At 38.8% G+C, this 24731-nt stretch overlaps 1 protein-coding gene across 1 annotated transcript; it reads right to left on the reverse strand.

Moving 5' to 3' along the window:
• Window positions 1-1982: 1982 nt before the first annotated feature.
• Window positions 1983-23602, reverse strand: LOC124864683 (tetratricopeptide repeat protein 39A-like). Its single transcript, XM_047359555.1, has 18 exons — window positions 23100-23602; window positions 20833-20937; window positions 20222-20353; window positions 18475-18533; window positions 18215-18282; window positions 17918-17982; window positions 16688-16787; window positions 14623-14688; window positions 14426-14534; window positions 14261-14328; window positions 9869-9928; window positions 9540-9701; window positions 9350-9441; window positions 7534-7654; window positions 7343-7454; window positions 7143-7257; window positions 4442-4558; window positions 1983-2562 (listed from the first exon to the last, which is right to left on the reverse strand). The coding sequence occupies exons 1-18, from the start codon at window positions 23132-23134 to the stop codon at window positions 2457-2459; spliced, it is 1692 nt and encodes a 563-aa protein (XP_047215511.1). The 5' UTR covers window positions 23135-23602; the 3' UTR covers window positions 1983-2456.
• Window positions 23603-24731: the final 1129 nt, after the last annotated feature.

Here is a 24731-nt window from a genome sequence, read left to right on the forward strand (position 1 = left end):
TCCTTTTAAAGGACAAAGATAAAAACAAGATAACACATGGAATGCTAATATTTTTAAAATAAAATCAAAATCTTCCATTTACATAGCAGATTCAGTTTTTGTCTATAGTAAGACAGTCTTTGCAAAAGTATTCAACTCCTTGAACTTAAAAATCACATCACGCTACAACCTTCTGTTGTTTTTAATAGAGATTATATGGGATAGAACAACTCAAACTAGTGCACAACTGAACTGGAAGGAAAAGGTGTTATGGTTTTACATTAGTTTTTTTTTTAATTGTGGCACAGACTTGTTTTCAGTCCCATGAGTCAATACTTCATGGAACTACCTTTTACTGCAACTAGATCCTCAGGTCTTTGGAGTACGCCTCTGCCAGCTTGGCAGGTCCAGACAGTGGAACTTTAGCCCATTCTTCTTCACATATTAGCTCAAGCTCAGTTAGACTGGGTGGAGATTGTTTGAACGGCAATTTTTGTAGTCTTGCCACAGATTCATAATTTACTTTAGGTCTGGACTTTCATTAGGCCATTCTTAGCAATATGCTTTGATTGAAACCATTTCATCGTAGCTCTATTGTGTGTTTAGGGCTTTTGCGCTGCTGGACGGTGAACCTCCAGCCCAGTCCCAAGTCTTTAGCAGCCTCTAACGCGTTCTCCTCTGGGAATGTCTTGTATTTAGCTCCGTCCATCTTGCCATCAACTCTGGCCAACTTTCCTGTTCCTGATTAAATATTCCCACAGCATGATTCTACCACTCCCATGTTTTATCATGGGAATCGTGTGCTCAGGGGGGATATACAGTGTTACCTTTCTGCCACACAGCTTTTTGTGTTTAGGTAAATGTTCTCAAGAGTTACCATGGGCCTCCAGGCTTTTTCTCGTTTTTGTCAGTTTAGGTGGACAGCCGTGTCTTGTTAGGTTTGTACGTGTGCCATACTTGTTACATGAGGCAAGGAACATGTGGACTTTGTTTACTAATTAATTGACTTTAGGAAATTAATTGCGCTGGATTTTATTAAGGGGTATCAGAGTAAAGGGGGCTGAGATCAGGACAAAATGCAGAAAAGGTCAAAAGATATGAATACATTTGCAAGGCACTGTAAAACAGAAAAACAGATACCCACAATCCATGCATCACAGTTTGGATGCATAGTACTCTGGCTAGAGGATTGAGATTTTCACACCAGCCATTTAAACTGACTTTGACATTTACAGGAGAGGAGGTTCCCCATTGATCCCTGCCCCATCTTCCTCTCCATGAATAATGTACAGGGGTTGGACAATGAAACTGAAACACCTGTCATTTTAGTGTGGGAGGTTTCATGGCTAAATTGGACCAGCCTGGTAGCCAGTCTTCATTGATTGCACATTGCACCAGTAAGAGCTGAGTGTGAAGGTTCAATTAGCAGGGTAAGAGCACAGTTTTGCTCAAAATATTGAAATGCACACAACATTATGGGTGACATATCAGAGTTCAAAAGAGGACAAATTGTTGGTGCACATCTTGCTGGCACATCTGTGACCAAGACAGCAAGTCTTTGTGATGTATCAAGAGCCACGGTATCCAGGGTAATGTCAGCATACCACCAAGAAGGATGAACCACATCCAACAGGATTAAACTGTGGACGCAAGAGGAAGCTGTCTGAAAGGGATGTTTGGGTGCTAACCCGGATTGTATCCAAAAAACATAAAACCACGGCTGCCCAAATCACGGCAGAATTAAATGTGCACCTCAACTCTCCTGTTTCCACCAGAACTGTCCATCAGGAGCTCCACAGGGTCAATATACACGGCCGGGCTGCTATAGCCAAACCTTTGGTCACTCATGCCAATGCCAAACGTCGGTTTCAATGGTGCAAGGAGCGCAAATCTTGGGCTGTGGACAATGTGAAACATGTATTGTTCTCTGATGAGTCCACCTTTACTGTTTTCCCCACATCCAGGAGAGTTACGGTGTGGAGAAGCCCCAAAGAAGTGTACCACCAGACTGTTGCACAGAGTGAAGCATGGGGGTGGATCAGTGATGGTTTGGGCTGCCATATCATGGCAAATTATTGTGGTCTAAAACCAGGTGTTTCAGTTTCATTGTCCAATCCCTGTAGTACAACCATACATTTAATAAATCTTAAAATATATTAGATTTTCTCAATAAAAGTTCAATTAGTAAAGATTCACCGTTAATGTAAACCATAAAACATCCTCTATTAAATAAAGGAACATGTGTATATACACTCGGGTGTGTGTTCACCTATGAAAGGTAGGGAAACATTCCTCAGCTCTGCTACTTTCTGTCACCTCTGTCAGACTGTACTTAAATCCAGAAAAGCGCAGTGGTGGTACAAAAATACCTTCATGAATGAAATTTGACTTTTAAAAGTATTTAAATGTCAAGTTTGCTGTAAATACACATGGGTAAACATAGTGAAGTTTCTGGTCAGTTCTGCAGAAATGTTCTGTTACAGATTCCTGACTTCTTCCCCAGGGTCCGCCTTCAGTTTGGCCAGAGCAGCATGCATCCTGAACAGAGTACGGGACTCCATCGAATAGTCCTTGTAGTTGTGCCTGCAGGTCACAGGAGAGGTCATGGTCAGGCTGCACAGAAGCTCTTTCAGCTTTGTTTTCTAGTTGGTGTTTCTGACAAACCTACATCCAAACAAGCAAGTAGGAATACTACTGGACACAAATTAGTGTAATTCACACCTAATTAGTCTATGTCGCTGCATCCTGTGTCTGTGTTTAAAGAGGCCAGTAATGATCCAATGTTATTCTGGACAGTTTTGTCTTTTTTAATGCAATATAAAATATCTTAGAACAAAAACTTTGTACATCAAACTTGGATTTTAACGTTTTAGAAACATTGGTTCTGAAACTTTTTTTATAGAAAGTATCACTTCTATAATTACAAGTTTTCAAAGTTCTACTATACTGTCAGAGCATTGCTGCAACAGGACCAGGACTTTTTTGTGCTTTGAGACAAGAAAAAAACAATTTCTGAGTTTTATTATTTTTCAGAAATACAAATTTGAAGTTGGAAAAATAGACGTGAAAGTTCAATTGAATCTGAAATTCCAAACTGGAAAGATGGGAATCTCTCACCAGCTGAAACCTCATAATCCAACATGGCAGACGTGGGTTTAAACTTGCCTTAGGTAATAAACCGACATACAAAGAACACTTTGACCATTTTGTATCTCATTGAATTCTGTCTCCTGTAGAGTCCTGTACAACCCCTGATTGTAGATATCATTTACTGCTTTAAGCTCATATTGCTAATAATTGTTTAGATTACAGCAATTAGAAGATCTTATTGGTTTCCCTGCTTGCAGTTTGAATATTGTTAAGGTGAGTTTGATGTTATTCCCTTATTCAGATTCTGGTAGGAATAGTCTAGATGTAATGCAGCATAATTAGCCACAAACACATCTTTTCAGTTTACTGTCATCAGCTTTAGTTTTAATCCTGGAGATGATTGAAGTATTTTCCACTGGACCCAGTTTGGAGTAGTAAGGCAAATATGTTTTGGCTTATTGTTGCTCTATGTTACAGCTAAGCTGCTCTGTATTTACCTTGGAAATAGCTGAAACCAAAATCTTCTCTGAGTACCGCTAAAGGCGGCGCAAGTACCACTAGTTTGTTCAGGGTAGGTCAAATCCTGGGTTTCATTTGTACCTGGAAACTCAAAGTCAAACTCCAAGTTGCAAATATACACTTGAATAAGGTTGAATGAACTTCATGAAGTTGGAGTTCCAACTAGAAAAATCTGAGTTTCCTTATTGACTCTGAAATCAAAATTCATTATGACTGCCACTTATCGAAAAACATAGTAATTATTGCAGTAAAAAGCAATTTATCTGGACTTCTGATGTTTGATTTTTTATAATGCTATAGTACAACTAATAGTAAATATAAAGCTACAGTGTTTGGATACATAACATGGTGAAAACTATGTTGTTAACAGCTTTCATGACTGTCTAGTCTGGATTTATAATTGTTTACTGCACTGAGGAGATGCCTGAGTTTAGTCTTCATATCAAGGAATGCCAAGGTTTGAAAAAGTTATGCTTTCTAAACAGCTAACAGAGTTTTCTCCAGCTTTATGGGACATAGTGTAGTAATTATCTATCTACACCACCCATTGCTACACACTGCTGATCAGCTGGCTGAAAGCTTGCTAATATTTATTCTCCCTTACAATAAAAGCACATTCGGCTGCATGGAAAGGTATCTGACCGCAAAAAACACAGAGAGTCCATAAACATAGATGGCAAAATTACAACCATAATATTCTATACGTTACAATTATTTGCAGCAGTAGGAACAGTTGTATTTAACATTAAAGCAATGAGATGGTGCTATAAATGTTTATGTTAAATATTTTCATTAATACTATGAAACTGTATTATTTTACAAAGGGTTATCATACTGTGAATATCTCACTTACTTGGCTTTGTGGAGTGTTTTAAAAGCCACGTCCCTCCTGCCCTGGTCGATGTAAAGCAGACTGAGCTCCACAAGAGCGTTGGGCACCAGGTAATGGTCAAACTTGATCTTCTTTTCACTAAACACAAACAGAAAGAGAGCAGTACAATTAATCTGTTATAAACAAGAGTTTTAAATAGAGACTCTAGACTGCAGTGAATAAGGCATAGTCAGTTATGTTATGTAGGCAGTAGCTTTGGTTTCCCATTCAGGTATGGTGGCTTACAAGAGTATTCAGACCTGTTGAACTTCACATTTTATCACATTATAACCACAAAATGTATTGTAATTTTAGGGAGTTTTGTGTGATAGACCAACACAAAATTGCACACGATTGTGTGGGTAATGATGTATTCATAGTTGAACAGTGTAACATGGTGGTGGCAGCATGATGGTGTGGGGATGCTTTGGATGCAGGAACAGGGAAGTTTGTCTGAAATGATAGAACGTTGATGATGGTAAACATAGGACGATCCTGCAAGAAACCATGTTCATAGGCTGCAAAAGACTTAGGACTGGGGCGTAGGTTCACCTTCCAGCAGGACAACGACCCTAAACATACAGCAGGAGCTATCAAATTCCTGACCAAAATCGGTGGCAAATAATTTAGGGCAGGACTCCAAATTAGAGATTTGTGGACTCTCTCCATCCAAGCTGGTTCAGAGTGCAAAGCTGTAGAGACATAACCCTAAAGACCTGCAGGTGTAAGTGCAGTGGGGGGCTAAATACAAAGATACACTTTTCAGATTTTTTTTCATGGAAAAAAAATTAACCACGTTGAGTTGGTCAAAATAAAATCCCAGCAAAATACATTGAAGTTTGGGTTTGTAATTCACAGACTGAAATAGTTAATTGGGTAGAAATACTTTTGCAAGGCATTGTTGGTATGAAGGTATGAGCATCCACATTGGAAGGTAACGTCATTCTTATTTACAGGGTGGAAGTTGTTAATGTTTTGTGAAATAAAACAGGGTAAAGCAGGAATAAGCTGTTTATACACTGCTCAAAGAAATAAAGGGAAAACTTAAACAACACAATATAACTCCAAGTAAATCAAACTTCTGTGAAATCAAACTGTCCACTTAGGAAGCAACACTGATTGACAATCTATTTCACACGATGTTGTTCAAATGGAATAGACAACAGGGGGAAATCTTTGGCAATTAGCAAGACACTCAATAAAGGAGTGGTTCTGCAGGTGGGGACCACAGACCACTTCTCAGTACCGATGCTTTCTGGCTGATGTTTTGGTCACTTTTGAATGTTGGTGGTGCTTTCACACTCGTGGTAGCATGAGACGGACTCTACAACCCACACAAGTGGCTCAGGTAGTGCAGCTCATCCAGGATGGCACATCAATGTGAGCTGTGGCAAGAAGGTTTGCTGTGTCTGTCAGCGTAGTGTCCAGAGCCTGGAGGCGCTACCAGGAGACAGGCCAGTACACCAGGAGACGTGGAGGAGGCCCTAGGAGGACAACAACCCAGCAGCAGGACCGCTACCTCCACCTTTGTGCAAGGAGGAACAGGAGGAGCACTGTCAGAGCTCTGCAAAATGACCTCCAGCAGGCCACAAATGTGCATGTGTCTGCACAAACGGTTAGAAACCGACTCCATGAGGATGGTATGAGGGCCCGACATCCACAAACGAGGGTTGTGTTCACAGCCCAACACCGTGCAGGATGCTTGGCATTTGCCAGAGAACACCAGGATTGACACTGGCATCCTGTGCTCTTCACAGATGAAAGCAGGTTCACACTGAGCACATGTGACAGACGGGACAGAGTCTGGAGACACCGTGGAGAGCGATCTGCTGCCTGCAACATCCTTCAGCATGACCGGTTTGGCAGTGGGTCAGTAATGGTGTGGGGTGGCATTTCTTTGGAGGGACACATGGCCCTCCATGTGCTCACCAGAGGTAACCTGACTGCCATTAGGTACCGAGATGAGATCCTCAGACCCCTTGTGAGACCGTATGCTGGTGCAGTTGGCCCTGGGTTCCTCCTAATGCAGGACAATGCTAGACCTCATGTGGTTGGAGTGTGTCAGCAGTTCCTGCAAGATGAAGACATTGAAGCTATGGACTGGCCCGCCCGTTCCCCAGACCTGAATCCGATTGAGCACATCTGGGACATCATGACTCGCTCCATCCACCAACGTCACGTTGCACCACAGACTGTCCAGGAGTTGGTGGATGCTTTAGTCCAGGTTTGGGAGGAGATCCCTCAGGAGACCATCCACCGTCTCATCAGGAACATGTCCAGACGTTGTAGGGAGGTCATACAGACACATGGAGGCCACACACAATACTGAGCCTCATCTTGACTTGTTTTAAGGACATTACATCAAAGTTGGATCAGCCTGTAGTGTGTTTTTCCACTTTAATTTTGTGTGTGACTCCAAATCCAGGCCTCCATTGGTTAATAAATTTGATTTCCATTGATGATTTTTGTCTGATTTTGTTGTCGGCACATTCAACTTTGTATAGAACAAAGAATTCAATGAGAATATTTCATTCATTCAGATCTAGGATGTGTTATTTGAGTGTTCCTTTTATTTTTTTGAGCAGTGTACATTTCTTAGTAGGCACTTTCTTATCGAAGAACCTTCAGAGATTTCAAAGAAAGATGGTCCTATTCTCAATGTAAGCATCTAAAATGTGCCCACCTTGAACACACTTTGTTGAAGCATTCCTCAGCCGCCTGCAGAATACCTTGGTTCTTGAAACACAAACCCTTCAGCAAGTGGATCAAGCAGCGGTCATCCATCATATATTCATTTTCTGCAAAATAAAGAGCAGATGTTGTCAACCGGTTCCACAGCTAAAAAAGCCTGTGGCATTTATGGTCCGGGGCAAGCTGCAATACCAGGACATTCCAGCAGAGTGCGCTCCGCCTTCACCAATGTCTGCATCATGCCTTCAGTCAGCTCTGGTCGTTTGCTGATCATACTGAAGCCGTTCCACATGTACATCATCTCCTGTAATTGTGCAGTTGTGATGTGAGCCAAACAATAACCCACGCTTGTTTCTGTGATATATTTATGGTTTATGACTCACCAGCACTGGCACTGGCAGCCTCACTGGGTTGGAAGCCTTGTAGCGTCTGGCTTTACGAATCACAAACTTCTCTGTTGGAGGAGACTTTCCTGCTATCTTCTGTTTGAGGGTTGGTACTTGTCTACAGAAAAGGGAGGAGGATAAAACCGATTTGGAACAAATGCATTGCTTTAAAATAGGACCAGTCTGCCTGAACATGACTTATTTCTTTTAATAATGAAATTAACTGACTTTTTTGGCAGATAGGGGAAAAACAGCAACTACTGCTCAGAATCTAGCCTGACACAACAAAACAAAAGTGAGCTGATAGGTTGTCCTTAATAGTAAGACTGGTGATAATTGAAAAAAATGTGTTAATTCTCTTTTGTCAAAGTTTGATGTTTTTCTATTTAAAAAACCCCCATAAAAACAGAAAGAAAATTACCAAAAACTAATGATCTATTCTGTTGTCATTTAACAGTGTGTACCAAATTCTGCACTAATAACATTGTTCTGGGTCCTCAACTGATTCATATTAAAAAATATTAAGTAGATAAAACACAAAATAGATTTAAAAAAAAATCATATGAAATAAGTTTTATAATATTAGGTATAACATTTTAACAGCAATTGATTAAGAAATTGTCTATAAAATTAAATGTTGTTTTTAAAGATCCATGCAGCTAAATGTTATTTTGATGAACTTATGCAAAAATGGGTCCTTGGATTGTAAAGGTTGGTTAAAAACCATTAAAATAGTAGTAAAAAAAACAAAAAAAAAACAACACAAAGTAGCATATAATTGTGAAGTAGAAAGAAAATGATACATGATACATGAACTGTATGCAGCCCCCTAAAAATAAAATTTTGTGTGAAAAAAAAAAAAAGAAAATCACCCAATTTGTGTCTGCATATAATTTCAACTCAGTATCAGTCCAGCTGTTCTTTGAAATCCCCAGAGGTTTGTTAGAGAACAAACAGCACCATGAAGACCAAAGAACACAGCAGACATGTGAAGGAAAAAAGCTGTGGAGAACTTTAATGGGGAGTTAGGATCCAAAACAATATTCCAAGTTGTAATAAAGTATATGCACTGTTCAATCCATCGTCTGCAAGTGGAAAGAATATGGTACAACTACGAACCCAGCAAGACCTGGCAAACAGGCAAGGAGAGCATTAATCAGATAAACAGCTGAGATGCTCATGGTAACGCTGGAGGAGGTGCAGAGATCCACACCACGGGTAGGAAAATTTGTTGGCACTACCACTATTAGTTGTGCACTCCACAAGCTGGTCTTTATGGAGGACTGGCAACAAGAAAACCATTGTTGAATGAAAGCCATAAGAAATCACCTTTACAGTGTGGCATAAATCATGAAAAGATGTTAGAGGCTGCAAAATACTTTAGATTAAGGCAAAGGTTCACCTTCAGGCAGGAACACAACCTTCAACATACACCCAGAGCTACAATGGAATTGTTAAGATCAATGCGTATTCATGTGTTAGAATGGCCCAGTCAAAGTTCAGACCTTATCCAATCTCAGCCTAGGCTACTTTGCAAAGACAAAATGGGCACCAACTTCAGTCTCCATATGTTCAAAGCTGGTAGCAACATTCCCCAGCAGATTTGCAGTTGTCATTACAGTGAAAGGTGGTTGTATTGACTCAGAGGAGCTAAATACAAATGCAAATCCCAATTTTCAGATTCTTTTTTGAAAAATAAAATTATTTCTCATTTCAGTATATGTGATCTGTTTATGAGTTCTCTGTTTATATGGATGCCAGCTAGCCTTTTAATATAGAACATGAACACCAAGGAACCAGAATGCACACTTACCTAAAGAGTTCCACCTCATCCTCTCCAAAAGGTCGGGCCTCTTCCTCTGGAAGCATGCTGAGGTAAGCAGCTTTCATGTACACATACATAGCCTAAAGGAGAAGCATAGAAGAAAAGAACCATTCATCCTTCTCTCAACAAGTTAAACAAAACCTTTGAGTGTAAACCTCTCCTGTGCAGGGTTGTACACCTTGGACCAGCGGCTCTCCTGGCTAAGCAGGTCTGCATAGAAGTACGCCATCTTCCACGCACGCTTATAGGTGAAGCACCACATCAGCTCCCAGTAGCACATGTGGTGGAACTGCTTCCAGGTCTGCTGGGCTTTGCAGCCATCTTCAAATAGCGCAACCGCCTGGCAGCACAGTAAAACGGTATGACAAATAAGATGAAGGAGGATGCAGCAGTCACTGAATAATCAATTAAATCTGTGAGAAAGGGTTGCATTTACATAACAGGTGTTCAAGAAATAAAACATTAAACCCTTGCATGTCATTTGCTGATTTTCTAAAAAACACAAACCTCATCAATGTTTCCTTTAATCTCCTCGGTTCTGCCAGCGAAAAAAAGGAATATTGCACCCTGCATAATAAAGGAAAAAATGCAACTGATACAACTTCAGTCACCAAGTTGTTTAACTGTTAAATTCTCATCAATCCTCATGCATGTAACAATCATTCATGGGTGTGTTTGACCAAGACATTTTCATTCAGCTTCAGCACACACAGCGTCACAGCCTTTAGTTTGCTCTGTGGGATAGGTTGGCATGGGCGGAAAAGGTGGAGTGGGATACAAGGCCTGTGAATTTACAAAAATGTGAGTCATGCAGAGTGACAGGACAGAGAGAGAGAGAACAAAGTTGTAAAGATAATAGAAAAAAAACCAAAACGTTGCTTTGAGAACTCTTTGTGCATGAAGAACTGTGTTTGTACATCTTTGTTCAGACGTTTACATATAGTCATCATCGACATGAATATCATATTCATTCAGGGAATTTATATGATTTATTTGAACCAGAGTGGAATCATTATGCAACACGCAGCTTCAATTAATCAAAAAACAGGAACTGGGGGCATAAATGTGCCAGTGACGCTTAGCAAGTTCAAGTTGCAGCTCAACCACATACTTCCTGTAGCCATGACAAGATTCTGGCCTACATTTGTCAGGATATTTCACCACTCTGCTTGGCAGAATAGGTGAGGTTCATTTGACCTGGTTGGTTGCCTCCCCGAGACCCAGGTTTTAAGCATGATCAATAAATGTTATGTATTGTTAATATGGTTGAGGTTAGGGTAATGTGTGTTCAGAATCACTTTCCTGTTGGAACGCTTAGATAAGTTCAAGTTCAAGCTTAACTGTCTGAACCAAACAGTCGCTCTCATATGAAAGGAAATTGGTGAGGATGTTCAGGAACAACCCAGAAACCACCAAGGTACAAGCAGCTCATAAACTGGAAGGTACTGGAACGCCTGCAGTACAGTCAACAGGGACAAGCCAAATTTCTTCTGGAAAAACCTATTATGGTCGCATGAGACAAGGATAAGCTATCTGGCCATAATAACAAGAACTATGTTTGGATGAGTCAAAGTGAGGCTTTCAACATCAAGGACACTGTTTTAACAGTGCAGCATGCTGGTAGCAGCAACACGCTAAGGTTTTGTTCTGCCGCTGCTGGTACTAGTGCATTAGATTAGCCTGCTTAATGCAATCCTACAACTGGTTCAATGTGCGTTTGGGCATAATCTACAGTTGGAACACTGTCAAACATGGTGGTGGTAGCATTATGCTATGAGTTGGCCCCCGGTGCTGGTGCATTACAACTGCTAAATGATTGAAACTTAGAACAGGAGTAATGATACAAAACACATATCCAAACTGGTGGTTGAACTGATAGAGCAGCTCAAATTAAGTTTCTGCTTAGCCAGATCTCATATCAACAAAAACTGAAGAATCCTTTTGGTTGAAAATTGGAAAGTGTTCAAGAAACAAAAGAAAAAGTCCAGGGTTTTTCTACTTTAAGCACTAAGGAAGCCTAATGAAAATCATTGAACTAAGCTTTAAAGCTGGATCCATGCCAGGAAATGAAGCCATTTAAATGAGTTCCACAAATTTTGATAAGCAAATAACCAGACAGAATTTACTTTTAGCATATCCCAAAACACTGCAGTGAGAGTTCTGATGAGAATTCAAAAGAAGGACCATATACTTCTAATTTTAGCTTTTTTCCATTAACGCCCCTCTTAAATCTGGAATACGTTTTAAAATTCTCCTTCTCCTGTCTGCTTTTAAGACAAGGCTTAAAACTTTTCTTTTTAATAAAGCTTTGTTAGAGAGGCTGTGGTTATCATAAGCTATTTCTGTAGTTATGCTGCTATAGGCCTGGGCTGCTAGAGGACATAACCACATTTCCTCACTCTGCTACTTTGTCCTACTAATCCTATTACCCCTAATGTAATTCATTGCTGCCATTAATTGTTTCTTCATTTTTTCTCTTCATAAAAGGTACATCTTGCCTGGCATTTTTGTTTAACTGTGACACCTTCCTGAAGCGGGGCATTGGCTGAACTATTGCATGTCCATCCTGATTGACAGACTTACTTCAATTGGCATTTCCCACACACCCTTTCACTGGTTTATCGCCCATCTTTCCAATCTCTCTTAGTATATCCAACTTGGCCCTTACTCTTCCCAACATTCTTCTGTTTCCTCAGATGTGCCCCAAGGATACTAGGCCCCCTTTAATTTATCATTTATCTCATTTACATATCATTTACATCTTCCGAAATACAACATACATTTACATTATTAAGCTAACAACACCCAACTCATCCAAACCATCTAATATCCTACCACCTTACTCCCAGTCTAATTGTTTCCAGAAAGTCAAATATTGGTTCTCTAAAATGTAACAGCAATAAAACTAAAAGTTTTTCTAATTGGTACTAAATTTACACTGAACAAAGTAGACATGCTTCCCATCAACACCAATAACTCTTCCATCTCCCTGTCTCCTCTAGTAAAGAGCTTGGGTGTCATCTTAGACAGCACTCTCTCATTCAGGTCACATATCAAAAGCATCACACTGCTTACTTCCACCTCAGAAACATTAACCATCTTTGTCCATATCTCTCCCCTCATATTGCTGCCATCCTTTCAATAGCCTTGTTATCTCACATCTTGATTACTATAACTCCCTCCCATATGGTCTCTTTATTTCTATTGCATTGCTTTAATTGTTTGTCTTTGTACGGTATACTGGAGTGTCTAGAAAGGTGCCTTCAAATAAAATGTATTATTATTATTATTAATTATTATTATTACTGTTTTTATCCTTTACATTTTACAACTAGGTCAGATCTCAGATTTTTAGCTGTGTTTTTCTCTTAGATAATGAGCTACTGCTGCCACTAACTCCTTATTTAATTATTTTTTTCTTTTCTGCAACATTGAAAGTACTCCTAGACTAGTACTCTGTGTTTTTGTATGACTATTCTGTCTTCTCAAACCCATGGCCGTTCACACTGAGCGAGGTTCTGCTGAAGGTTTCCTTCTGTTAAAGGGGGGTAATCTTCTCCACTGTCACTACTTGCATCCTCTGTACAAAGGATTGCTGTTAATCTGCATAGTTAAAGACTCCATGTAGTCGACTCTCCATTGTCACTACTTGCTCGTTCAAGAAAATTGATTGCTGCAAAGTCATAGACTCGCTGGAATTGGTTGAGTTTTATTTAAAAAAAAAAAAAGTCTTACCAATTTGAATAATAAACCGAATTTGACTGGATTGACTGTGAATTAAAATTTATATAACTGACTTTTGATCTTTTTAAATGATTGAAGGAATCTGTTGTTGATCGGTGCTATATATAGAAGCTGAATTGAAGTGAACTGTAATTACCCCAGAACCTCACTTATATCTAGAAAAAGCATGTGGTTTTCTTGCCATTTACTAAGAGGGACCTATTTGAATAATAGTAGGGCGATATTTTTATAATTGAGCCTTTATGTTTACTTTTCAGAATGTGTGGGTTAGAGAAAATCCACGATAACCTCCAAGATGTGAACTCAGTTGTAGCTTTTAAAATTTCAGACCTGATCATTACTGAACTTTATGCATACATTCAAAATCTCCAAGCTTTGTTCAAAAGTTCAAAGAGGTCTGTCTGATAAATTTGAATCTCTCACCACTCAAAACAATCAGGTTATTGAACAGTTTGTTCCCACCTTTGTAGATAATTTGAGTAAATCAACAAGAAGAAGCGCAGAGTCTCATACTTCAATCACCTCTTCTCATCCACTTTTTGTGTAAACTTTGCTCAGCAGTTATAAATGGTGAACAAATATAGACGTGTCATTTATGAGTCAGTCAACTACATGAGACTAAATAAAAAAATTTTGGGGGGGTTTGGGGGTGGTGTAGTGGTTGTTGAGTTACAAGTCTGAATTTTCAAGTTCCACTTTGGAATAATTCATTTGCACCCCCTGCTGTCAGACTAATGAAAGTTGGAGGTTTTCTCAACAACCCATCAACAAAATTCAAAATGGCTGCCGCATGTAAAAAAGGTAGCTGTTGTACTCACTGATATATTGGCATTTCGGATGGTTTGCATCTCATTAAATTAACCACACACAAAATAACATTGTCCATACAACAATGACTAGCAAATATGTTGCTGCAGTAAGTATGCAAGCAGCTTGTATTACTATTATAACGGTAGTTAGCCTAGTCACTTTGCACAGCGATTAGCCAATCTCTCTGGTGTTCCTACTTCCGACTGAAACACAGTTAAGGGTGTAATGTCATTTCAAAATCTTAGTTTCAACTTTTAAAGGTAAATGGATGGTAGCCTTATTACTTAATACCCCGAGATAGCAGGAGATAGTAAAAAAAATTCATTCTTAGGCAACGATTCTTACCCGCGGGTATCGGAGCCGGAAAGGTTTCAGCAGTCTCTCAGACTCAGAGACCTCTCCCTCCCCCGTTCCTGTGAGGATAAAAACAAGTAATAGGAAATCATACAGACTTTTTAACCTGGGAGAATAATTAATGAAATCTTCACACGAATCCAGTGGCAACACTACCAAGGACAAATGTGAGAAAGGTGTGGTAGCACAGCAGTAGCAGAGCGCACAGCATGGAGCGCAGGTTCATTCCTGTCGCACCTTCACAGAGGAAAGACAGACCATATTCCTGCAACAGACCACATGTGGAAAACATCTACCAGGCTGTAAGAGGCTGCTGAGTAAATGTAAGATCGAAGATAATACAAACATCACACCTTATCACCCGAAAAGCCCGCAAACTCCAACATTTTAAGTATCCGAGGAGGAAATAGAGACAGCGTCTGAAAGTATAGAATATTTGATTAGCTCTAAGGTACAAGCACATGATTTGACAAAATGTATAGACATTAGGAGATGCAAAAATATCTATAAGTTATTGTGAAAATAAGAATAACAATAACCAGTTTTAACATTACACATTTTAGAGTATCTGGTCATCATCAAGTCCTAATATGAGATAAATACAACCTCAAAAATCAATAAAAACTACTCCAGTGTTGTGCCAGGGTGAACTGGCACAACACTGGTTACATCACTCTCTTGAGCCCTGAAGTAGGCTAACCCACATGTGAGTTGAACATTACAGTGCTGTGTCTACCTCCCTTGGTTGCACTGAGGTGTAAAACCAGTGGGTTGACTTCAACCCCCCTAAGCTTCTAAATTCATTAGTGCCACCTGAAAGAAGCTTGCAATTACATCCTTTGGCAACTCAGAGGCTTTAAGATTAATCAGTTAGATAAACTTCAAACTCACATTGGTGCGATCCTAACACAATTCATGGCAAGATACGCACAAAGAAGAAGTTTGTCATCAAGCCTAGATAGAAAATGAATTCTATAAAGACAGCTACTATATTTTATACATTTTTTCACATTCTGCTTGAGATTTATATCAAATGACAATGTTCAAATGACCAAAGTTCTTCACAATTACACTAACAATCAAATATAGCAAACTGTGATAAAAATAAATAAAAAACAGAAGAGTTAGGTCTTCTAAAATGTATTTAGCGTCTCATAATCAGTGTAAGGCCAGAGGAAAGAGACGAGTTTTTAAAACACATTTAAATGATTCTGTGCTCTGGGGAGTGTGGGCATGTAGAGGTAAGGTATTCCGCAGTAATGGGTCGGCCACAGCCAATCCTAGATCAACTTTACGTTTTACGTCTCAGAATATTGAGGAGAAACTGGCTGGTTGACCAGAGTACTCTCGTAGGTGTGTGGATGTTGAGGAGATAATGGATAGAGTGGGACTAGACTATTCCAAACTTTAAAAGTGAGCAACAAAATGTTTAAATCATTGCATTGACAAACAGGAAGCCAATGAAGAGATTGTAAAACAGAAGTTATGTGTTCATGCTCCTTCGTACCGGTTAAAGATAAGGTGTAGCGTTCTGAACTATTTGTAAACAATGCAGGGATGACTGATCTAACCCGATGTATAAAGAGTTACAATTGTCCAGGCAAGAGGAGATAAAAGCATGAATAACCTTCTAGAGATCTTTTAAGGAAATGGGGATTTAAAGTTGAATTGTCTTGTGGCATTTAAGTTCCAACGAGCCTCATGTCAAACAGATAGTATTTCTACTTCTGACTGATGGTTTCTTCGAATTTGTAAGAACAAAATCATCAGCAGGATGAGAACATGTTTTTCTGTGGGTAATTACAGCAGCCAAATACAATTATCCTAGCAACATGTTGATGTGTGCTTACAAACATTACAGGATCAGCAGAGTAACAACTTCATGGTTGGTTAGAGCATATGATATAAAACATTGCCCAGATTATTTCGCTGCACTTTTGAACATTGTTCCATAATCAAACTCAGTGGCTTGTTGAGAAGGAGGTTTGCAAACCTAAACGTTGCTACCATGTTTATTTAAAACAAAAGGTTTCATCTGAAAATCCTTACAAACAAGGAAGTGGATTTATAACTCTTCCCAGATTGATGGGAAGCAAGATTGTCCTCTCTAAGACCCTTGCTAATGTCTTTCTGCCTCGGCATCACGTCAACACACAAATGAATGTCATAAACGAACAAACTGTCAAAACCTCCAAATAGTCAGAGTGAATGTGATGAGCTAGCATCAGCTGGCAGATAAGGATGGTAAAGGTGATCTTATTTGCCATAGAGAAAAATCTCACTAATGTACCAAATTTGATGACAAAGTACATTTTAAAGACCAAAATTGTTTTTAATAATGCAGCATTATTTAAAACGTACAACTTAAAGAGAATATATTCTTACTTTTTAGTTATCTGTGTATATTTTGTGACATACCAGGTTAAATGCCCCCACTCCGAAAGATATCCCTCCCTCTAAGTGAATATGGCTGGGTCCTTTGACACAGTTGTGAGATTTTATGAAGTTATGCAGGTCTCTGGATCATGAAAGAGAGGCGAAGCAACTGTTTAAGAACAATCATCTGTTCAAAAGAATTGCATGCTTATGTACAAAAATCGGCATGAAGATCACAATAAACATATTAAAAAACCCAGGCTAATAGACCTAAAAGCAAGATGAACCAAATTGTTGAGTTTTTTTGTATTACTGTTTAATTCTCAGTTCTTCTTGTCTTTCTGAGATCCTCTACAAGACAGAATCAGATGTATTTAAAAAGTGATTAAAAGCTTACCTCTCATCTACTTCTGTAATATAAAGCACCTTATCTTAGCACAAAATTTGCCAAATGTGCAGCAAGTAGTCCATTGCCCTAATTATGCCCTTTTAACCACGCACCTCAATGTATTTTCTGAGAGGGGTTTATGTGATAAACAACACAAATGAAATGGCACATTGTTTGAAAAACATTTACTGATATACATCTAAATCTTGTGGCATGCATTTCTATCCAGCCCCCCAGAGTCTATACTTTGTAGAGCCACATTGTCCTGCAATTATAGCTGCAAGTTCTCAGGTCTGTTTCTACCAACTTTGAAGCTTAACCCACATTTCTTTGCAAATCACTGGCTCAGTTTGGATTGGAGAGTGTCTGTGAACATCAGTTGTCAAGTCTTGCCACAGACTCTCAATTGGATTTAAGTATGGACTTTGACTGGGCCATTCTTACGTGTAAATAGGTTTTATCAAATGTACATTTATGTCTTATTTGTTTCACTTCACAATCATACTCTTCTGTGTTGATCTATCACAGAAAATGCTTGTAAAGTGATCAAATCTGGAAAAGTTCAAGGAGTATGAATACTTATGCAATGCACTGTAGCTGTGTAGCTATTTAGTAGTTCTGTCCTCATAAATGTTTCTTGTCTGTCAAAATCTACAGAAATGTGAACGTCGCTTTGAACTGCAGTTGAATGATGAGTTGCCTATAGAAAAGGCTGTACATTTATTTTGTTCTTACAAACTAAGAAAAATGAATTCAAAAATTAAAACTGATGTAGTTTAAGGGTGGAAATTATTGTTTTACAACTAGACTAGGTCTTAACTTTAGAAAACACAAAAGGAAAAACAATAACTCAGTGTAGGCTTCAAGTTTTAATAAGAACTTACTTGTAAATCATGTAACTGTTTCGTACTTTGATCCCACCTTTGATAAAACTCACTATGCTCTCATCCTGCAGGAACAAAACAAAAAAGGTGAAATTTTATAAAACAAACAAATGCACACATTTATATTAAAGGACATAGATTAGATTCGGTTAAGCGGAGTTGAAGTACCACACTCCAGAAAAATGGGAAGCGCTTTTCACTGTATTGTGGGGGAGATGTTAGCTGTTTTGCTGCTGTGTTTACATGGAGGCATAGAGTTATCTGTCTATTTAAATAAGTGAAGCAGCATTAGTTTACCTGGAGGAAAGTGAGAGCAGCTCTTTGGAGTTGGCACTCTGCATAACACACCTCTGCATGGAGCTGCACTGCAAAAACACACCAACACACACATCCAATAAAGTGTGAAATACGGCAGCTGCACTCTCACCAGCCTCAGTCATACTTTGTGGTTCTGTTCACAGGGTCTGACCCATCATTTTCTCCTTTAATGACTTGGCATATGTTAACCATATAACATCTTTTAAAAGGCAGAACACGCATTTTTCTTTCGTTTTTACCTTCAGAAAGCGACTCCCTGACTGACTTGTTCGCCAAACCCTGGGATTTCTGTCGAAACCTGCAACATTTCAATTGTTTTAAATGTTCAAATTACAGGAATTTCATTTCAAATGATAATAATAGAAACATCAAATTCAAAGTAAATTCAAATAAAAAGTAAAATCTCATATGTTCTTACCAAACCACATACACCACACAAATACACCACTGCAACTCAATTGTTACAGTGATGTAACAATGTTGCAGCATTGACTCCATAATACCTTTGTTTCATATCATGCTATGCTATGCTATGCAGATGCTCTGTCTGCACCGATGAAGACTTGCTCACGAAAAATCATGGCACTCTGTGCTGCACAGCTGCACAGCTTTAAGACAGCAAACTTGCAAGTGCAGAAAAGACTGGAGTATTCATGAACTTTGCACAATAGGTGCACACTAATCAGTGTGATCCAGCCTTTTGTTTTTGAAGATTTACTTACTTTAGCATGCCAAATCCTTGGTAAGATTTTAGGAAACAGCAGCCCGACCCACTTGCTGTATTTTCTCAGCCACAAATGATTAGACACTCGAGGGCTAAAGTAAAATACCTCATCCCAGCAGCAGAAAACTGAATTCTACACTCTTCATATCAATGCATACACACTATGCACCATGCGGGGACATCAAAAGTGGCATACATTCTTTAAAGAAGTGACAGAACCTAGTTCAACAAAATGTGTTTCATTTCTTCACTTCTAGACAACAAGCAGAAATCTGCCAACACATGTAACACTGTGACTGTAATTTTAGCGCTTTATGCCACAGTGTAAAGAAAGCTTAAATCAAAGATGCAATCAGGTGAGGCATCTCAAACTTACTCCCATTTATGGGAAACATTCAGCGTTTAGGGTGACTTACAGTTGTAATTCCTAAATCAAGCTCAATAATTGCCATACACTAAAACTTTTATAATTAACTGAACAAATGCATCTTACTGGCATCTGGTAAAGTGTAACTTTTTTATAATTTTTTACATGATGCATTAATTGCAATCTTTCTAATACTGTTCTTTCAGAACAGAACGGAAAGTTTACATATTCAACTGTAAAAAATGCAGGAAAAATGAACACGTCTGAACCAGGAACCAGGTATTTCTTTACCCATACAAAAGAAACAAAACAATGATAGTAAAAATCCTGTTTGGACTGGGATCTCGGGAACATGTGAAAGAATCAAATATATCTATTTAAATGTCAAAATTAAATGAAACTATGATTTTACTTTCTATAGTATAAAGTTACTCAGGTAAGAAAAAGTGTAATAACAGGCAGGAGTTTCCCTCACCACAGAGAGCTTTTGAATCCCTGGGTAGGGTGCTGCTCTGTTAGGTGTCCAGATTAATGCTCTGAGACAACCTTTCTTCTGACTTCCTCCTCCTCACTGGACAAATTACTAATGATATCTTCCCTTTAAGTCATAATACAGTACTGTGACTAGGTGCAACATTTACCCGTTCCTCTGTTTTTCTGTCTTCCTTTTGTGTGGGTGACTTCTAACTTTTCATAACAGACTGATCATGCAACAATTTCTGCTATCTTGTGACACATTTGCCTTGTATTACATGCAAATACAGTCAAAGTAGTTGAGTTTCAGACCAAAATAGTTACAGCAAAGCAATAAATGTAATTGCACCCCTATCCTAGAGGTGGGCATCACAGAAAGGATGCACAAATTTCATGAGAGAAGAAAGGTGAATGACCTGACCTCTGACAGACCTTCTGGGCACTCTTCATGGTGTTCCCTGCATTGGTGATGTCGTCATGCTGAAAAGTCATCATGGCCTGCATCTCCAGTACCGTGGCATAGATAAGAGCATGGTACATACTCTCATGGACTCTAAACAGGCAACACAGGATTGCAGGATCAACATCCTCCACCTCTTACTGCAAGCAAACACAGTTTAGCTACTGTATGACTGCCACATTTTCCTGCAGAGCGAAGATAAGAGCAAATATTTTTCTCTCGTTCAGTCTTTCGATCTCCTCTTCCATTCGTGTTCGCTCTGTCTCGTGCAATGTGTTTGCGTTACACAGCTGACGTTCTGCATACTGTTGAATCAGTCAGACCTTGGGCGTCAGCTTTAACAAACACTTGATATCCTGGAGACCTTAAGCCTGCCAGGCCTATGTGTCACAGCTCATACCACAAGTCTGAAGATCACAGCAGAAGCTGAATACTGCTGACATCATGCTGTAAACACACCACTAATAATGTGTTGAAACATCACACACAATGGGCTTTTACATACAACTTTTTATGGTGGGAGCAAGCTGAAGCCCCCTCCCTCCGGGAGCCTGACTGGGGATTATTGTTACCTTGGCCGCAGCCTCTCTAGGCTCTCATTGAAGTGGTTGTTAAGGAAGAGATCCAAGGCCTCCATGCACTCATCCAGACATGCTTTCAGGGTCATCTTGGAGGAGCTGCATTACAAATGGGTGCAAAGTTAAGCACAAGAGATATACTGAAGAGTCAGGGGGGATGGGTTGCTGTGATGCTGTAATGTAGCACTATATACACTCATAGAAAACATGGAGGATCACATATTTATTTAGCATTCAGAGTTTAAACCACGTGTATGAACAATTGCCTCAAAGCTTTCACTTTCCTTTAACAGACTGCCTTGACAAATGCCGACCATTTTGCTACCTTGCCAGGTAAGAATGTATGGAAGGCCAACATACATTTTATATGTCTTTGACACATTGCTGAGGTGTTGTTTGCTTTTAAATAACATGTTTTACACCTTAAAGTTTTATATGTGAACAAGACGAAAACAATACATCCACAAAGCATAAATAGTAAGACAATGCATCATAGACATGTAAAAAGTCATGCAGTTGGCCCCCATGGCCTTCCACAAAATGGAGCCACCTGAAACAGGGTTTTTGGCGTCAATTCTTATCCAGTTTCATACCCACTTTGAGAAATAACAATTTAAATTATGTTTTTTTTATAACCTACTCACTGTCTACTGTAAGGAAATGTAGTTATATTACTCCAATTAATAAAGATACCAGCAGCAAATCATTTTGTGTTATTTTAGTATTATCAGGGGTCATAATCTTGACTCTTTGACAGCTGATCTCTTTGCCAGTGTGAACCCCAAATTTTATACCTAGAGGTGTCCATTTTCTCCGTTTCTGCTTCAATTGCATACCCATGTGGTATAAACATTGATTATGTGTGTTTCTTTTTCTTTATAGTTAGGTATTTACATAAATAAACGAGATAAATAGTCGTAAAAATGTTCAAATGTCACATATAATTAAATTATACAGTATGACAGATTAGGACTATAATCAAACCTAACACTAAGTGACCTCCTGTTGGTATTCATTATTTTTTTGAAGTCATGCAAGCACATTCCCTTACTGTAATAAAGAAAATTACTTGAAATCATTGGTTGTCAAGGCTGGCAATTTTACTCAAACATATAACTTTACAAATATAATACTCAACTATGGATGATTCTAACAACAGTTTATTTTGTAACAACTTTTACCAAAACATTACAACAGTAAGACTTTAGCTGTTCTCATTAGGGAGGTGTCTGGAAGGCAACATTGTGCTGCATTATGATTAAATAGATCAACTCAGTAAAAGCTTAAGACTGTCATTAGACTTGTGGTTGAGAAAGAAAGAGTTTAAGTTTGTATCCAGCTTAATATAATTTAGCAACAGCCCCAATGCTACATTCAAACTGACTATAGCTTAGCTTCTTAGCCCTGAGGCAGAGGTTGCCAATGGTTGTCAGGGAGATGTTTCACAGGCCACCTCCTTAGGATAGATTCAAAAGGTTTATTACAATTTTACAAATGTTTTATGATCTAATTACAAACAAATATATTTATTTTTATTAACATGGGAGCAGAAGCCAAGGAAGTAAAATGGCCTTAACAATTTGAACGGAACTAATTTAGATCAGTAAGTACATTTCAAATGTTTGTTTGTATAAAACTTAATTGATTTAAGTTTATTTTATTTCAGCTCAAAAATACAGATTTTAATCTATCCAAATTAAAAGTACGCAACTCAATACACTAATTTCAATGATTACATTTTAACAGTTTGTTATGTCTGTGTAACATACGGATTAAACTATGGCGATTCGCTATCTATAATTAATACATTTGTCAGGTTATTTAAATCCTAACTAAATATTTATTTTTAACTTAAATCTATTTCTGTAATTTAGCAGTCATGGCATAAAACATATAGGAAGAGGCTATTTCTATCAAACGTTTCGCCATTCCCACAGGCTTGGCTTGCTCGTGTTTTTGTAAGACTGTCTAACTAAAAGCACACAGGTCGTTTCTCCTTCCTGGTACACAGCAGCTCTGCACGCTCACTCTTTTCCATCAAAGTGAAATGAATCGGTATGCGGGAACTTGAGGACTGGAACGGCTTCCTGCTGTTTCCTGGCTTAGATGTCAGCGAAGATGTTTTCATGGGGGTTTTCCCAAAGCTTGTGAACAAGAAATTTGTCTGCGATCTCATGAGCGCTGTAAACTTTCTTGGAACAAATCTAATTTTGTCATCTACAAACGTTCGGTTTTCTTTTCCCAGTGAAGTCTGTACTCACTTTTCTGCAGCATTTGGGTCTTTCCCATTGGACATGTTCCCTCTCCGGCTGCGCGCCTTGAACACCTGTTAGGAACTCAGCGGCAGCAGCAGATCTTGTCCGAAAAGCAGCATTCAGGAGATCTACGAACAAACTGATCCAACTAGACTTGTAATGCCGAAGCTGAAATCGAAGATGCAAACAGTCTCCCCTCTCAATTTTTGGAAAAGCATTCAGAGGTGAAGGCACGCACTCATCTGTGCGGATCTGACTGTTGGAGCGTGCGCATTAGAGGCGCGCTGACTCCTCGCTGGCTCCGCTGCCACGCACACACACCGCAGCATCAGGCGTTCAACTAACTAACTGTTAAATAGTTTTACAGCTTTACGTCATTTTTGATATAATTTAATTAGCTGAACTGAAGTTGTGTAGCACTTCTTCAGCTTCAACAATTTTCAAAGATCATTTCTGTTGAACTTCTTAAACGTTTGGAGAAATTTTGTTCGCTCAGGAAATTCTGCTTTAGGTAGAGTTGTTCCGCTGATAGAAGGACACTAAGATGGCAATTAAGACCCCGGTAGTGTTTGTGCCTCCTAATGCCTTTCAGGAGCAACAAAAAAATAAGAATCTCTTGAAAAGGTTCAGTATTTTTTGTCACTCATATCGTTGTAGTTGGGACAGAGACACTAAAAGTTTTATTTTGTTCTATTCTATTCTATGGTGAAAATCATTTTTAGATTTATTACACATAGAGTAAAATATTTCAAGCCGTTTTTTGCTCTTGTAATTTTGATGATTATGGCTTACAGATAAAAAAAAACAAATTCAGTGTCAGAAAATTAGAATATTACAAAAAACTTTTCAACAGTAATGTCAGGCTTCTGGACAGCACTACTTGGTTGGGCCTCCTTTTCCGTGATTTACTGCATCATTGCTGTGTGATCAGCCTCTGCTGAGGTTTAACAGAAGCCCGGGTTTCATAAAAATGCATTTTCCACAATTTCAAGCAGTCCTAAATGTAGTGAAATAGTTTTGTAGCTTTAAATCCTTGTTGTTATGATTTAATTGGCTGAACTAAAGTTGTGACGCACCTTAGTACGTCTAATGTAGAAGGCTGACCCTGCTTCTTACGGAAAAATAAACAATAGGCTGCTGGACAGTTCACATGTAATTTCACAGCACAAACACATGGTGGCGCTGTTGTCGTATTTATGCCCTGCGTCTCGAGACCAGCGTTTCTTGTGGTTACTTGCCTTACTCTCCATTTGAACTTTTTACAACTAGGTGGAAATAAATGGCTTCCCGCCTTAGTTGTGAATCCTCAGTTTTAAATGAACAGTTACAATAGAAATAAATAATATAGATTAAATCAAATAATACAAGGATTTCAATATAATTTATTAGGGGAGTTTATGAAGGGTACACAAAAATCGGAATTCCTGGACATTTTAGCATTAAACTTTTTTTTTCAAAATCCTATTTATTAACCATATTTTAAAATTTTCAAAAGTCTTTGAACCAAGACATTATTGAGGCTTCCATCGGAATCTTTTGGAGTTTCTGACCAAGCAAATCGGGTTGAATTGTGTTAAACGCACTGGAGAAATGTCCAGATGACAGTGGATTTCTTGAAGCAGGTGTATGATGGCATCT

This window comes from Girardinichthys multiradiatus, chromosome Y, assembly GCF_021462225.1.
Source record: "Girardinichthys multiradiatus isolate DD_20200921_A chromosome Y, DD_fGirMul_XY1, whole genome shotgun sequence".
In the NCBI taxonomy this organism is placed as follows: domain Eukaryota; kingdom Metazoa; phylum Chordata; class Actinopteri; order Cyprinodontiformes; family Goodeidae; genus Girardinichthys; species Girardinichthys multiradiatus.